The sequence below is a fragment of the Oryzias latipes genome, chromosome 16 (genome assembly GCF_002234675.1).
Source record: "Oryzias latipes chromosome 16, ASM223467v1".
NCBI lineage: Eukaryota > Metazoa > Chordata > Actinopteri > Beloniformes > Adrianichthyidae > Oryzias > Oryzias latipes.
This window is the reverse complement of record NC_019874.2, coordinates 9637902-9654863: the sequence shown is the minus strand read 5'-3', so window position 1 is coordinate 9654863 and position 16962 is coordinate 9637902. Positions and strand designations below refer to the sequence as shown.

The following is a 16962-nucleotide window of genomic DNA, read 5'->3' as shown; positions in this document are numbered from 1 at the left end:
GCTGGACACCCCTTAAATGAATCATTAGACTCACCTGTGGTTGAATGCCTGTTAGAATTGAATTTTATAAGTCTTAAATTTGGCTTTTCTCCTAAGACTGACTGGGGTGTACTTATTTTTGCAACACGGGGTTGAATTAATTTGTCAGGAAAACCACTTTTTTGTGTTTGCAAATGGTGCATATCTTTGTGGGTGTATTTTGTAGTATAGTATTTCACAGAAAATGTATATATATATATATCTTGCATGCCGAAAAAGTGTGGTCACCCCTGCTCTAGATGCTTTAAGCGTAGGGGTAGACTTCATCATGTGACAATGCTGCATCTTCTCTCTGTTCTCAGGTACATCTACACGCTTTATGTGATGAGTGACAGCTACCTGGGCCTGGACCAACAGTACGACCTGCACCTGAATGTTACACCTGCCAGCATCGCAGCTCAGGTCAATACAGAGGTGTTGGACTGAGCAACCTCTTCGTTTCAGCACAGGGGACCACCCAAAAGGGGTGTTTTGCTGTCCTTGATTGTGTTTGTGTGATCACCTGAGTGTCCTAATCAAGCCAGTTGATCGTTTTTCTTTGAATCAGCTTGCTGGAAGGGGCTCCAACAATCATGAAAAGTCTGTAAAATAAAGCACAGGGAGTGGAATGAGATGCCTTCAGTGAGTATTATGATTGTAAAGGCAGAGTCTGTCTGTGATCTGAAGACAAGAACATTCAGGTAGGGGGTGCATAAACTGCATGGACTTCTGGGTCCCAGACCAAACCCAACCCAGCACTGAGGTGGTCTTGGTCTGTAGTTGTACTGCAGCTCCTGATAAGAATGTTCGTTCTCAGTGGACCTTCTCTGTAAAATAACTATTAAAAATGATATCTTCTTACATCTGTTGACAAAAATCTGAGACCATCTTGGAGCTCTGTTTCTTTGGCCTTCATTTAATCCAACCGGTGGGGTTTTCTCACAGCAGAAAACCTTTTCCTGGTGATTTGGTTAAACCCTCCTGAAATGTTCTAAAGCTGTTTCTCTGGCTCCATCTTCCTCGCCGAAGGTCGTCCTTCCGTTGCCTCCTCTGCAGTCACTCATCTTTCAGATTGCAGTAGTTGCAGAGATGTAATCAATCATCGTGTGTTGTCCTGCTTCTGCCCACGCCCTCCACCTTCTGGAAGAACGTGCACGCTGTGAAACAGTAATCTGCTTTTGATACCAGAATCTACTGAGAGGATGATGATGAGCTACAAAAACTGGCAGAAGTAAAAAGATATATAAAATAATACAAGATGGTAAAGCAACAAAAATACTCCAAGAGTGAAGATTTGGAACAACTTTACAGAGTTGATCTCCACCAAACTAAAGTTCTGCCCGACCATCAACTGACCAACAGAGTGAGGATGCATCAGCAAGAACAAGACCCGGGCAATAAACAGCAACGCAATGCCAGTTATCAGATATCCTGCAGGGGTAATAAGATGGCCAAAGGAAGAGATACAGACCTCATAGGTTAAGACACTAAAGCTCCTCACCATACATGGAGGGTTCTATCACATATCCAGCTCACTGAGACTGTACGCTAGCTGCAAGGACGGAGGCCAAGGACTAGTGAGCGTGGAAATCCAGGATGAAACATCCAAGATGCATGAGTACATCAAGCTCTGTTGAAATAGGTGAGGTTACATGCAGAGAATGTGGAGTTAATGGATGCTTCAAAACCCACAATCAAGGCTAACTGCCAAGCAACTAGTAGCTCAATCTTCTAATATCCACAATGGACAACTACTATCACAACTTGAGATCGAAGCGGTACAACACAAGTGTAACACCGGGGGAGAGCAGGAACAGCAGGTCAGAGAGGAGGCTGTAGCACACTCCCACCCTGAACTTGGGTACACAGCCCCAATAACTACTGTTACGCTGAGCGAGGCAGCAACTGGCCTGAAAGCAGGATTATATCTAGAATGAACTCCAGGCAACCTGACGCCAACTACAATGGTTGAGTGATGTGTGTCACAATAAAACAGCCCATTTTGGACCAACTGAGAGACGTGTTTGAGACGTCCCAACAAAGACCTTTACTTTGAAAGAGTCAGCTCTCAGACAATAATCCTTCTTAGGAGATTAGTCTTTTGAAGGCCTCCTGTCTGCTGCCATGTGAGAGGTTTACAGCACTGAGATGCAAAAGAACATGTTGATGTCAGGAGGAAACCAAAGTGACTCAGAAGAAGATGATGATGACTGGAACCATGAGGGGGACGGAACCGGGGCCTTTACCTTTCTGAAAACCTTCATTTCAGGTGGGTTTCTGGTTTCTTTTCCCTCACCATTGGAAAAATATTTCTAGAGCCTTTAAAGATGAGCATTATCTTTAAAATCTAGAGAGGGGGAGGGTTTGCTCTGAAAAGGAGACGATTGAAGGTCAACGGCAGCAAGACAGAGGAACTGTGAATGTGAGGAATTCAAGAGGAACAGTGCAGTTACAGGGAGCAGAGGTGGAGAAGGTGGAGGACTAAGTCCAGAACAACAGAGACTGCAGGAAAAGAAGTGAAGAGGCGTCTGCACGTTGGTTGGAATGTGTGGAGGAAGGTTTCAGGTGTGATGTGAGACCAAAGGAAAGGTGTAGAAGGCTGTTGCAGAGATCACTGCAGAGAAGCAGATGAAGACATTTGGACATCTTGAGAGGAGGAGCAGTGATGGTGTTGGTGAAAGGATGCTGAGGTTGGAGCTACCAGGAAAGAGAGGAAGACCAAAGCAGAGGTTCATGGATGGAGAGAAGAAGGAAACAGTGACAGTTCTAACTTTGTCCATGTCAACTGACATGTTTTATTGTCATTGAAAGTAAGAAATTGATAGAAAAGACGTTTATCAGAATTCTGCACCGCATTATAACAGTTATCAGAACATAAAAATAAAAGACTATAAGCGTGGCAAAAATACAGTTAGTTAGGAAAATATTAAATCAAACACAAGATTGAATATATAATATAAAATCAATATTATAAAGTACAAATCTTTTATCACACAAATAACACGCTAAAATAAATATAACTGCAGCACCATTAAACTAAGAACAGAAAACACTAACACCTAATCTTTCTAGTCTTCCTTGATGCAAACTAGTCAATTACATCATCAAATGAAATCTGCTCCCCTACTGAATGATTGATACTAACAACGGCAAGGTTAGTGAGTCGCTCCTGAAACGTTGTTGACCTTATGTTTAGGCTGCCACAAAAAATAATAATGGATTGGATTTATCTGCGCTTTTTAAGTCACTCAAAGCGCTAACAGTGTGTCCATTATTTATTTATTATTATTTATTGGTAAACTACTGTTGTAGCTGTACATACACATTCATACACCAGTGGAGCCACACTGGAGGCAAGGAGGGTGAAGTGTCTTGCCCAAAGACACAACAACAGTTGGTTGGGGGGGGTGGGGATCAAACCGCTGACCCTTCGATTATTGGACGACCCGCTCAACAACAAAACCTTCGTGTTGCAGCAGAGCAGACAGACACAGGAATCATAACTAATGTTACAAGTTAAAGCAGAGCAAAGGTTTAAGAAGAAAATCTTAAAAAATGAACAATGAGGTTATTTGCAACATTTGGGCCTTCAGTTTTCATAGACAACGTTGTTGTTGTTGCAGGGCTAGGTAGCATTAGAAAACGTGCATTTAGCAATGAGAACATTCCCTTTTCTTCATCTCTTTTCTCCTTTTTTTCTTTTCTGTTTTTTCTAATTTAGGCACCAGATGGCTTTGACCTTTTTTTTTCTCCAAATTTCAGATGTTTTTGGCATTTAGCACTAAATGTCCTCACGAAGGCATCAAGTTCGTCGACTAAACCAACTGTCACCTTAGAGACAACATTGTTTTGTGTTCCCATTTTTTATTTGGGCATTTCACACAAAAATTAACCCAAATTAGCACAATGTTTTTGTTTACCTTTATTAAAATGTAAGTTGTAGAATGTCACCGTATGACTGACTTTTAGAAAAGTTTTATAAAGTAGATTCCACCCCCCGCCCTTGTCCCCCACATGGCCACTTAATTTGGAAGCGACACACAGTTGAACTGATTCCCCGCAGCCCTCCCCCTTTTCGTCACACATTTCCAGCAGGAGCGCATGCAGATGCAGCCAGCGGCACCAATTCACACACATTTGCGTTTTCTTCTCAAAGACAGGAGAGCGCGCAGCTGCAGGGCGGGGGCGCCGCCAGGTTTCAGGCTGTTACAAACTCGGTGATATAAGTAAACCAAAAATGGTGCATATATTTCTTTACAAGCGCTGAGCCACCGGCACCGCCCCCCTTCATTTTTCGCCCTGGGCAATTGCCCGTATTGCCTGTACCTACAACCGCTTCTGGGAGGACATGTGGGGGTTGGTGTGAGTGAGGAGGATGCAGAAGATGGAGGCAGATTTTTTGATGCAATAATGTCGGACAGATAAAACTGTCTTCCATATTCCGTTGTTACTGTTGCAAAGTGGAAAGAGATGGTGGAATAGATCGACTGCACACAGGCGGTCAACACCGCCACAGAGGCAGGAAACGGCGTTCCAGAGTTAAAATAGATGAGGGAGGTGGAGGCTCGAAAACTTTAAATCACTCCACTGACATGATGCAGATCAATCACACACACAAGCATGCACACAAACACACACACACACAGGTGAAACGACCCAAAGACACGTGACTTCAAACTAAGGAAGGCCTCCGGCTTAAACATGGGACTGACACCTGGGTCCTCAGCACTAAAAAAGATTGATGGGATTCCTGTACAAAGAAAAGTAATATATAATAATAATAAAAAAGCTAAAGAAAACTGAGTAGAAGGTCTCAGCAACTCCTCAGCTCTGAATAACAACCAAATTTTAAATCCATAAATGCAAATTCTCGTCAATTCCCCCATATTAATTAAACAAATTGAAATGTATTTCCGTACCATCTCTAAAAGCCTTAATCAGAAGCTGTGTGTTATTGTACTCTACCCTGGCATATTTGAATTTTATTTTATAAAAACTTCTATTTTGTACAATAAAGGTGTTTTAAAAAATCAGTTTACTGATTATGTTGTCAAAGAAAAAGAAAAAAAAGCATTCAGCACTCGTGATCCACATTCCAGACCAGGTGGTGGCGGTATATCCACCAAACAGTTGATTGCCAAAAAGAGAAGAAGAAGAAACAGACTGAAACACCACAGAAGAAGACGGAACTAACGCTTGTAATCAACAGCGATGATTGGAACAACTTCCGAGGCGGTTCAGTATCCTGAACAGGTGATGTTTTACCTGAAAATAACGTGACAGTAAAGCCTTTCAGCCATTAGTGATTCATTCGCCGCTGTCCGGATATGCTAGCTACAGACTAGTTTAGCCTCGGAGGACGGAAGTTTGTTTCTTCACTATACCGCCGGCTGGTAACTTCCGCAGGTTTGGTAAACAGCTGGGGCTGCCTCCGAACTGTGGGCACCATGCTGAACGTCCCGGCCCAGTCGTTCCCTGCCTCCGGCTCCCAGCAGAGGGTCGCCTCGTCTGGCGCTGGGAGAAACAAGGTAACGATACCGTCGTTCCGCAGGCAGAAGTTACTAAATTTGCGGTTACTGACGGTCCTCTTCCGGAAGCTGAGTGCAGGCCCCACCTGCTGCGTGTGTGTTACAGGTGGTGTTGAAGCCCGGTCACAGCCTGATGGACTGGATCCGGTTCGCAAAGAGTGGAAAAGACCTGACTGGACTGAGGGGCCGCTTGATCGACGTGACCCCAGAAGAACTCGAGAAACACAACCGCAGAGATGATTGCTGGACCTGTATACGAGGTTTTTGAAGCAAATTTACTCACAACGGCTGGTTTCGTCTTTATGTGAGAGAGTGACATAGTGACAGTAACAAGTGAGTGACATACTGACAGTGAGGGAGTGACATGGTGAGGTAACCAGTCAGAGAGCGACTGGGTGAGGTAACCAGTGAGCGATCGACATAGTGACAATAACCTCCTTCATCATCTTATATAACAGAAAAAAACAATATTTTGCATCACTTTGTGGAAGTCCGATGCCCCAAGTAAAGTTGGTTTTAAAAGATTGCTTAAAAAACTGTTTTAAGTGAGTAGTTTATCCCTAAAGATACATAGGATTATGTTTTACCCTCTACGTATTAGAAATGTTTAGTCTTTTTTGACGTCCTAAAGAGTAGCTTCAAATAATGATCTAAACAAGAATAAACGTGATGACAGAAGAGAGTTGATCTGTGAAACAGACAGGCTGATGGCTGTTCATCACATTTTCTTGACGTCTTGTGATTCATTTTGATCATCCTGTTTTAGTTACCTTACACATTTCTGTAGATACTCATTTCAGCTGCTTGGTCGGTGCTGAAAGTTTGGTTTGCTCATCCTAACATAACTTCAAAGAAAAATACAACTTTGTTAGCTTTGTATGGTGATTTTTTTTTTCTTTTTTCAGGCATGGTGTACAATGTGACTCCATACATCGACTATCACCCTGGTGGAGAAGATGAGCTGATGAAGGCTGCTGGGATAGATGGCACTGACCTCTTTGACCAGGTAGAGATCTGGAGGAAGAATGTGGGGGTGGCTATCTGCCAAATTACCAAATCAGTTTTGTTTCTATTTGTGATTCAATTTGATACTCATTGTTTTTTTTTTTCCCTTTTAAACCAGTCACCTGTCTGAACAAGGGTGGAGCTTTTTGTCATCAAACCCTCTGTCTTCCATTAAAAACTATAGCTGCATTTAATATTTACAAGAGTTATTTTAAAGGCAAATGTATTTATGGATTGAATTATTAAAGTAAAGAGCAGTTAGATGTCATTTAAACATTATCAGGAAGTCAAATGTATGACTGTAAATTAGGAGGATAAGTCCTCTCCGGAAAACCTGTTTGTTTTCATTCAGATCCCAGTTGGGAGCATCTGGCTTTTGAAGCCCCCCCACCCTGAAAACCTCCTGATGTACCATAATGGGATCATTTATATACTGTTCAATTGTTTTTGTAGAATGAGGGGGCTTTGTCTTGGCACAAATCCCCCCCCCCCCCCCCCGCCTTGGCTTTCACGAGGACTCATCTAAACCTATATTCTGTCTTTCAAAACCCCATTCTGTTTGTTGAGATTGTGTGTTTGTGTCCAGGTGCATCGTTGGGTCAACTATGAGTCCATGTTAAAGGAGTGTCTGGTTGGCAGGATGGCACTGAAGACCCCAGCAGCTGTTAAAGGTATCTAAACAATAATAATAATGCATTGGATTTATCTGCGCTTTTCCAGACACTTAAAGCGCTTCCAATGGTGATGGTAGCTACTGTTTAGCCACAGTTACCCTGAGGCAGACTGACAGAGGCGTGGCGGCCAGTTCGCGCCTACGGCCCCTCAGACCATCACCCTCTGACTATCTACAGTACAGTTACAGTGAACGGGGGGGTCGCTTTCTCCTGCCTGTGCTTGGTCTTGAGCTCATGAGGAGGTTGTAAACTGCCTTGAATTACCATAGCAGTCAAATTGACTTCATGCTTTGTAAACAGGTGACATATTTCGTCATTTGCTTTGTTTTCCTGCTCTGTCTCCTGCTCTGTTGTCTTTTTGTTTTGTTTTTTACGCTCTCTAAAGCTAAAACCTAGTTATGACTTCATTCTAAACCCAATGGAGACAAAAATAGAAAGTAAAAAAAAAAAGACTGTTCTAGAGACTCTAGCCTTTATGCGGAAGAATTTGGCGGAAAAGCCCGTTCTGATGTCTGTCGGTGTTTAGAAGGAACCTCATCAAGCTCTGAGAGTGACATCCTATCTGCTAACCTTCAAGGTATGAGGACAAGCAGGAGGACTACCAATTATCCTCAGTATTTTTAGGATAATGTTTGCAATGATGCACATGTCCGTAATGCAGTGCTTCTCAAATAGTGCAGTAGTGGCGGTTTTAGGCACAGGTTAAACGGGCAATTTCCCTGGGCGCAAATTTAATGGGGGGCGGTGGTGACAGCGGCTCAGTGCTTGGAAAAAAATCGTTGCCACTATTGGTTTCCTATTATCTGTTATATGACAGAGTTTATAACAGCCTGAAACCTGTGAACAGCCGTCCCTTTTTCTTTCTTGGTTTAGTGTTTTGGCTCAAAACTGAAAGTGATTTCATTTCTCTCTTTCATCATAATAATTACCAGGTGGAGTTCTCTTTAATTGTTTTCCTCGTTACAGGCGTTACTTCTCCACTGACGGGCTTTGCTCCACCCGCTCCAGGAGCTCCTCCGCCAGTCAAAGACTCTCGGCCTCGGTATGACACTTCTGAGAGTAGTTACAGGGAAAAGGTCGTCTCATAAAACGCCATCTGCTGTTCACTTACAGATACGACTGGTTCCAAACGGATGCGGCCGTCCATTTGGTCATATACACCAGAAGAAAGGTAATCACACATAGGAAACCAACACGCGGATGCCTTTACGGATTATATTGGTGTCACCTGTAGCACCTACGTCACTGCAACAACATTTTATAGTCTGCTTCTGATTCACCATGATTTATATAAATACTCAGAATCTTAATTTATAAAGAATCTTAATTTTCTTTATAAATGTCCTCCATCATGCTGCAGAAAAGTTGTTAAAAACACTAAAAAGACTATTTTCATTGGAGTGGGTCTTTAAACTAGAGTTGTGAAGGCTGTTCATCAAACATTTTTCATCGTCTTTTTTGGAGTTTGAGGGGAAAAACTAACGGTTGCTCGGATCTTGTCCCTTCAGATTCCCAGCTCTGGCTGTATGACTGCGGACCTGAAGGCAGGCCTTCTTCGGGTGGAGGTCCTGCTCGGGAAAATGTCCTACATGCTAAATTTGAGTAAGCAGCACAATTACAGTTTAAGGAGGCTGTTAAATTAAACTGCTCTCTATAATGGATTAGCAGTATTTGCAGATTGATCAAAGAAGCGCATTATTCTGTAGCTTACAGTGTGTGGAAGTTGAACTGGATGCTTTCCGCATACACCCTGTGCTTATTTTGGTTTCTGCTGATGTGATGGCTGGAAGCGGCTGCAGGAAGCTGGAGTGTGATGTCAACAGGCCAGCTTCACTCCGACAAACACGGCTCCATGTTTTCTTGGTATTAAGAAACCTTGACTTTGTGTGGTCTTGGTTGGGCTAACACAGCTTCTTGTGTTTCAAAAGTCCTCTTCATTCTGATTGTCTGAAATTGTGCTTCAGTTAAATTTAAAAAACAAAAAAACTGTGAAATACTCTGAGAGCATTAATTGAAATGCAGCTAGTTTCCAGAGTAAAACTCCTTCAGAAAGCTTCATAATGACAAGAAGAGAAAAACCGAAAGTCCAGACTGCAGCGTACGCTGTGCATAACTGACAGAGGATGACCACCAGCCTTAGGCAGTGCTGAGTTGATCAGTTGTGAGCACGCAGTCTGCACAGGCTTCTAATTAAAGGACTTTTTCTTCTTTCAGGTCTGGCTCATGAAGTTGATGCAAACATTTCTGGTAAGACGATTTGCAGCTTTGCTGCATGTGATTTGTTCTGAACTGCACCTTCCAGGAGTCCCCTCCAAAATGAGATGGAAGCCGCCCAAGCTAACATTACATGTTGTACTAAACAAACAAACAGATGTTAATAATGATCACCTTTGGGGAATGTTTGTGGCTGAATAGCTGGTTTTTCTTCAGAAGACTGGGGTGATAAAAATAAACACTTTTCCCCAACAAGCTTGTATTTTCTGCATATTGTAGTTTGGATGTGTCTGAACGGGTTTCACAGACACCAGTATGTTTCCCATGCTGGGTCAGGTGATTCTCTTTCCTTGTTCTCACATCCCACCATGTTTTCCTTCACAGTCAACGCTGCCTCCTCTGTGGGGAAGATCCAGCTCAGCGTGCGTAAACTGACCAAAGGAAAATGGGCGACTTTAGGGCAACCTTTGGAACACCACAACACCTTTCTATGCAAAAAAGACCGAGGTGAGAAACGGCGAGAACGTCTGAAGTCGGACGTGCTGTACATCCCACCCGGTTGGGTGGGATGTACAGCAGAAAACGGAAGAGAAGAAGTCTGGGAAGATTTAAAACTCTCCCCAACTTTTAAGGTTGAATATATCAACTTTCCTCCTGATCTGTCTCTGTTCTGATGCTTCTCTCATCAGAATGGAGACAGATCGGGGGTGGGTGGAGCTACGCGGCAGTGGCTCCTCCCTCCGTGGTTGGCTCTCTTGTTAGACATGTGGGCTCCTTTTATGAAGGGGGGGCATGGGAGATGAAGACATAACAAACAGTTGGAGTCTTCACAATGTGACCACACTTTTTAATACACACACTTGGTGACCTCTGACCCCCCCCCCCGCCCTTCCCTCCCCTTTCTTTCACTTGCATCAAAGCAAAGCAGCAAAAAGTCATTTGTTGAAAGGAAATTTTCCTGCAGATTCTTCATTCCGGATAGCGCTGTATGTGTCTCTGCCCATAAGGAGGAGAATAGAGTCCTGAGTACTGATCTCCTTTTTTGCAGCTGTCTTCTATCGAGATTGTGTGCTGCTGTCAAAGACGGAGGTCAACTATAACACTCAAGTGTTCAGGCTCCAGTGTCCACAGGGGACCATTATGCATGTTCCTGTTGGAAAACACGTCTACCTCAAAGCCTGCATTAAAGGTAAACAACAAACACTAAAAAAATACAGGTAAAACATGTTCAAGTAGCTGCTAAAGCTAACTCCCCCCACCATGAGAAAGTCTGCATTAGGACCTGCTGGAAAGGTCTTGGGAGAACTTCTCGCATCAGAGAAAATTATTCTAGACGAAGAGTCACGGAGGCCAGTCAGGACTGACTGAGCCCAAGAGTCCAGCTTATTCATGACAGATAAATGTCATGTCAGGAAAGCTCATCATTGCCAACAAAGCAGACCTGCTCTTAAAAACACGTCACTGAACCTAACTTTGAATATTGGCAACCAAATGGAGCAAAACCCAGTGATAAACACATTCTGGGATTTGAGATACCTGGGGGGTAAATACTCGCACGACTGAAGACAGGCAAAGAATGTTCGACTGTTCCACAAAGACAGAAAAAAAAGTCTCTCCCATGTTGTGTCTAAAATCATTTATTGTGAAGACAATATGAATGTGAGGCTGAACTCTTCCAACGACAGCTGCAGTGTGGCTGTGCAGGCAGCCATCACACCATAACTACAGCCATAGGAACGAGTCAAACTGGAAGGCAGGAGCTAAAAGGTTGTTCAGATTTCTGAATTCCTTTCAGATTTCTCTGTCTGTGCTCTAACATGTGCTATTATGGGGTTGAGATGTCAACGTTTACGATCCAACAGTAATGCGATGTGTTTGACAGCAAACATATGCTGAGGATTGCTGATCTAGTTAGTGTAGCTCCATATGTGAAAAGGCGAGATCCTTTCCAGAGGAACTCTGAGGATGTTGGTTCCCTCACCACGAGTTTGGTTCCAGAGCTAGCAGAGCAGTGTTCCACATGATGAATCAAAGCCTGCCTTCATCTGCAGACACCGAGGTGGTGAGGCCGTACACTCCTGTAGACCAACGCCTGGCTGCAGGTCCGGACCCCCCCTCACAGGAACCTGACCTCTACCTCATGATCAAGGTGTATCCGGACGGTGTCTTCACGCAGCACCTGAACAGCCTGCAGACTGGTGAGAGACCCCGACATTTTTGTTTACAGGCTGTGGTGTCACCATCAGTTTTCTGTGGTGTTGTGTTTGATGACGACTCGTTTCATGACCTTCAGTGTCACAGAACGTTCTTTCTGGTGTTAGTCTGCTTCTGTTTTTGATTGTATGCATCAATGTTTCCTCTCTAAAGGTGACCATATTTCTGTCAGCGGTCCCGAGGGCTCGTTCAGCGTCCGTCTTCTGCGGGATGTAACGCACCTCTTCCTGTTGGCGGCTGGCACGGGTTTCACGCCCATGGCTCGACTCATCCGCTTATCCCTCCAAGAGATTGACACCATCAGGTGGGGCCAATTGACAAATGCACACAGACTTTAGAAATCAACCCAGGCAATCTGAACCCAACCATGCTAGAGCACTTTGGCCAGCCCTTCTGCAGCTGTCGCTGTTTCACACCTCAAACAGTAGGTGGCAGTATTTTCCTGCTTTACCATCCAGTAGATGCATGAATAACCACAGGTTTCCCATAACCCTGTCCTGCTTGATCGTCTTTTTGACCTGACTTTGCTTTTCTACAAAGCATTCAAATGGAACATTCATAAAGTTCAGACAATACTTTAGCTAAATACAACAGAGAAATAGTACTTCAGCTTTGTGTCTGTAGTTCTGCGTTTGTTAGTGTTGTCATGTGCTTTATTTTTACTTATGGCCTGTAATCTATTTTTGATCAATGATTCCTGTGAAAAGCCTCATTTTGAGGTATTTTCATTTCATTCGCAGTAAAAGATCAAAATACAAGTAAAGTTGTGGCTTTATTTTATTTAAGTTTTTTGTTGTAACACACTTCCAACCTTTACCTTTACATCACCAAGGGGGATTTTTCCATTTCCAACAATTAAGGAAACCAAAAAAACAAACATCAGGTGCAGAGTCTGTTATTTACCACCTAAACAGGAGGAACCCTTTTCTGAATACATGTGTGGTATGTTTATCACAACAGCCAGACAGAAGAAAAGACTTCATTCTTTAAACTGTTTGGTGAATTTGATCATGACGATCAACAGATGCTGCCGTGGAGCCAGGTCGGTGCTGGCTCTGCAACTGTTACCATAACAACACAAGTAATCACACTACCTATCAAATAATCTCTTCTGTGAAAAATAACAAGATTTAATTATGAATTATTGTGGATTTAATATTTATTTCTTTTGTAAGTCACAATAGTAGTGAGAACGTCAGCATCCTGCTGCGTTTACTCTGAACGTGATTCCCGCATCAAATTCGTAAAATATAACATTCAGGAGGAAACAATCAGATGTTGTCCCCCCCCCCCCCCCCCCCCCCCCCCCGTGTTGACCTAGGACTCCCCCTGCTGACCGATCATTGGACATGTCACAGGCCAAAGCTGAGTTCCTGATTGGTTGATGCAACACGTCTTTTTAAATATCATTTAACTCTGAACGGGTCGTCCAAATGGCGCTGCAGGACCTCAGGTCGCGTCTGTACAGTGACTTAACCTTCAAAAGCAGGTCTTGGTAGCTGTTCACTCTGCTTTGAATAAACAGGCTTGACGTTTACTGCTGGTGTTCAGTGATGTCCTGTTACAAAGAAAATAAAGAGCTCCTGCTTCTGGTTTCTGTGTTCTCAGAAAAACAAAACTGCTCTTCTTCAACCGGCGGGAAGAAGACATTTTATGGCACAAAGACCTGGATGAGCTGGCAGCTGAGGATGAACGGTACTGCAAGTATTTCTACACTTTAGTGTTGATGAAGGGGCTGTATCTGTAAGAGGGGAGTTTAGATTATATGCAATAGAAATGCCTTTTTTTTAAGGAATGAGTGTGAGGTTGGACTGTAACCCACCATCACTAAACAGTAGGGCTCCTGCGGTCCACTGGACCTTTAACACAAGATCTTCTTTCCTGCAGACGACCAAAGCTTTGTACTTAAGGAAAAGTACCATTACATTGTTGAAGTAATCCTCACATACAAGTGAATCTGTAAAAAGTACTAGAGTAAAGGTAAAGACTATTCTGCTTAAAATGGACTCAAAGTCCGCTGTCAGGGTCGGCTGCTTTGCCAGATGGAAATGATTTAATGGCGGTGAGGAGTTCCTGTAACGTGAAATCATATGTAGGTTATTGCTGGTGATGTTGTGTTTTCAATGTCGCTGACTGAAGCCTGATAGTTTCCAAGTCCACATCTGAAGCTGCATGTAGTTTACATTCCATAGTCTAAATACAGAATCATTCAAGAATCAAGAATTTTTATTTGTCACATACAAAGTTATATTTAGCAAATACAACCAGTAGTGCAATGTACGCCAGGTCCGCTCCGTGGAATATTATTCTTATTATTATTATATTATCATACTCCGTGGAACAGAATATTATTCCTCAGACAGGATCAGGCTGAGAAAAGCCTCTTAAAGGTTTCAAACAGGACTTTCACAGATGAGGTCTTCACGGTTGGGATTTGTTGGGTGGATCCAGGTTCCAGGTGGAGTACGTCCTCCAGGAGCCCCCAGCCCTCTGCAGCAACAGCAGAACGGGTGGTGTGGACGAGGCGGTGCTGAGGGAGACCCTGGTCCGACCGCACGGATCCAGATGCTTCGTTTGTGTGTGCGGCCCACCAACCTTCACCGAGCTCACAGTCCGGTAAGGAGAAGCTCCTCATGCCGTCAGTGTGTGCTGCTCCGGTCTTAGGAACATCGGGGAACTCGTGCAGCATCCAAGAAAGTTCAAACTTTCAATCGATCCATTGGTGAATTTTCTGTCTGAACTCTTTCTGACAAACAACATGCGTGAGATTTATTCTGACTTTAACGAGGAGGAAAACTGGAAAGTCCTTATTTAATATATATTTTATATAAGTCCTTATTTGGACATGCAAATATTCCTTTAGGGTCCTTTTTATCTACTGAAAAAGTGAAATCCCATCATGCCTTTGTTTGCATTCTCTCCCGCAACCTTCCACCCCCTCACACCCCTAAGCTAACACATGCAGTGCAGCATCAGAATTATCCAACCCTACGGTTAAGATTCCAGTTTAGCTGAAGAAAACAAAGGGGATCATGGATCCTTTTGTCTGCAAGGATGCATCGGAAGGGGGCGGAGCAGGGTGATCTTGGCCCCACCCATTTCAGTTTATGCGTCACAACTGAGAAAATTTTCAAACTGTATTTTTTTATCTACTAATGATCCACGATTTGAGTAAAGAAATCCTCAGAAAGTTTTAATCTTAATTTTCTTTATAAATGTTCTCTATCCAGAGAAAAATGCTACAAAATCACATTAAAAAACCAAAAACAGGATTTTCATTCTTTAACTCTTCCCACATAAAATAGCAGCAACATATCATTTAGGTTATCTGAGCTTAATTTTCAAAGAGGAGGCTTTGATTGTCGATTTACCGGTTGACCTTCAATGCCGTTCTATGAACTGATGCAGTAAAGGCCCTTTTCAGGGTCTTTTACGATCAATACATGTAGGCTGAACAGAGGGAATCGGGGACAATGTGATGATCACTGGAACTCAGTCGATCACATTTCACGTGAAGAACAGCGAACTCCAACATTTAGAGGTTAGAGTAAAGTGGCCTTGACTGTCGATGGGTTACAGGCGCAAAAGCAGAAACTGGTGGATGAAAATGAAATCTTAGCTGAACTGCAATTCAAACCTAGAAAAATGAATGTAAAAACAGAACTATAGGGTTCATGATGACCTCTGATGAAGCATTCATTCATTTCTTCATTGGGATGTCGTTAAAGGAGGCCCTGAGTAGTTCCATCATTTTGACGTGGAATGGCCCTCTGTTTCCTCTCAGGTTGTTGAAGCAGCTGGACTTTAGTGAAGAGGAGCTCCACGCCTTCCAGGGGTGAGCAGGTCTTCAGCCTCATCCCTGCCAGGACTGTTTGAATTCCAGGAGGGGAATCTGATTGATCTGCTGTGGAAGATGCTGAAGAAGGCAGAGAGGAGCAGGCGTGGAATAAAAAAAAAGCAGCATTTACTGTTCTCTGCAGAAGAACCATGTTGAGGACGGTGAGGTTCTGCTGTGAGGCCCAGACGCTCTGCCTCATGTTAAGGTGGACGGTGAAGTGCCTCCTAAAAGACTTTTCAGTACCAGAAATGATTGGTGCTAGACGGTTCTGAAGAAGAGTACAATGTTCTGCCGGTCTATTCTGTGATTGTCACATGTCAACGCAGAACTATGAATAAAACTCTTCCAGTCTTAGCGTTTTGAGCAGCAAACTTTCTTAATGAACCAGACGACACACGAGGATTTCAGCTTGAAGATGGAAATGGCCAAGAGCAGCTCATGGAGATGTGTGAAGGTTTTCCTCTATTTTGATGAGACTATCGTGGGACACAGTCATGCATTTTGGTAAAATGGTAAACATTTTTGTTTACCTTCCACAAAGCATTTTATAGTCTCATTCACACACCGACACTGGCGCCAACCTTCCACCAGAGGCAAGGTGGGGTTCAGTGTCTTGACACGTGCAGGCAAGGTAGGAATCGAACCTGCCGACCAGAAGTCAGCCACTCTACCGCTGCGCCAGGAATGCTGTTTTGAGATGTGAGTGAAATACTCAGAATTCTGCCCTCAAAGGTTAAAGAAGGGGAGACGATATTTCTCCAGCTTTTGTGGATGAAGCTGCCTCGCTGTAGTCGGGTTTCTGGGACTATAGATGGAATCGCAGCAGTGATGGACGCTTTCTAGAGGGTTGTTGGGTAGTGATGCATGTCAGCATGACTGAATTCTGTCTGGGCCAGATTCCTTGTCCAGATGGTTCAGCACACAGAGCTGCTGATGGACACTGATGTCAGAAAACCGAGCACAGGGCAGAGTTTCTGAACTGTTGAATTTAAAGATTCTCTGTTACACATGCTGGAAGAACCTCCTGGGCTTTGAGTCATAGGTGAAAACCAAGCAATTATAAACGCATAGAAAATAAGATGACCAAGCCAGCAGACTCCAAAGATCAGAGACTTTATTTTCCCCCAAAAAATTCAAAGAAAGAATAAAACCGTGTCTGGAAGAGCTTTTGCAACCAAGACTGCCCTCTCCTGACTGGAAAAAGTTTATCCCTTATAAAGGCGTAGCCCCTCCCACACATTGAAATTCCTGCCTTGCATTGACGTGTTCTCCCTACCATGATAAAGGTGGAAAGATTTCATGTCACCAGTGAAGATCACAAATCATTGAAGAAAAAAGGTTCAGTGCACTGTCTAGTGGGTCTAGATGACCCAACTCCCAATGTTAAAGTGCCTAGGATAGCACAAGGGTTAACATTGGGAGTTGGGTCATCTAGACCCACTGGACAGTGCACTGAACTTTTTTTCTCCAA

The 16962-nt window shown here is 43.4% G+C and overlaps 2 protein-coding genes across 5 annotated transcripts in view; both read left to right on the top strand.

Moving 5' to 3' along the window:
* ascc3 (activating signal cointegrator 1 complex subunit 3) overlaps positions 1-900 on the top strand; it is a 31368-nt gene extending 30468 nt beyond the window's left edge. For 2 of the 3 annotated variants that reach the window (XM_023964176.1, XM_023964175.1), the window contains exon 42: positions 342-856. In XM_023964176.1, the coding sequence (XP_023819944.1) occupies positions 342-465 (124 nt within the window). In that variant the 3' untranslated portion in view covers positions 466-856. Of the gene's footprint in view, positions 1-341 lie in introns of all 3 variants that reach the window. The other variant, XM_023964174.1, reaches the window with a different exon arrangement.
* A 1251-nt stretch (positions 901-2151) lies between these two features.
* On the top strand, positions 2152-15846 carry LOC101173088 (cytochrome b5 reductase 4). Of its 2 annotated transcripts, none has more exons than XM_020709986.2 (16): positions 2152-2287; positions 5425-5546; positions 5653-5806; positions 6452-6552; positions 7138-7222; positions 8192-8267; positions 8339-8396; positions 8734-8827; positions 9440-9472; positions 9824-9946; positions 10488-10628; positions 11491-11637; positions 11807-11957; positions 13262-13348; positions 14105-14269; positions 15438-15846. In XM_020709986.2, the coding sequence occupies exons 1-16, from the start codon at positions 2167-2169 to the stop codon at positions 15490-15492; spliced, it is 1713 nt and encodes a 570-aa protein (XP_020565645.1). In that variant the 5' UTR covers positions 2152-2166; the 3' UTR covers positions 15493-15846. The 2 variants fall into 2 exon arrangements, with proteins under 2 accessions (XP_020565645.1, XP_011483250.1); XM_011484948.3 differs by lacking the exon at positions 2152-2287 and adding an exon at positions 5149-5271.
* Positions 15847-16962: the final 1116 nt, after the last annotated feature.

Excerpts from the sequence above, each read along its gene's own strand:
- LOC101173088 (XM_020709986.2), top strand. The coding sequence starts at position 2,167 with ATGCAAAAGAACATGTTGATGTCAGGAGGAAACCAAAGTGACTCAGAA. Across the intron at positions 5,807-6,451 it reads TTGCTGGACCTGTATACGAG|GCATGGTGTACAATGTGACT; the intron begins GTTTTTGAAGCA and ends TTCTTTTTTCAG. Across the intron at positions 6,553-7,137 it reads GCACTGACCTCTTTGACCAG|GTGCATCGTTGGGTCAACTA; the intron begins GTAGAGATCTGG and ends GTTTGTGTCCAG.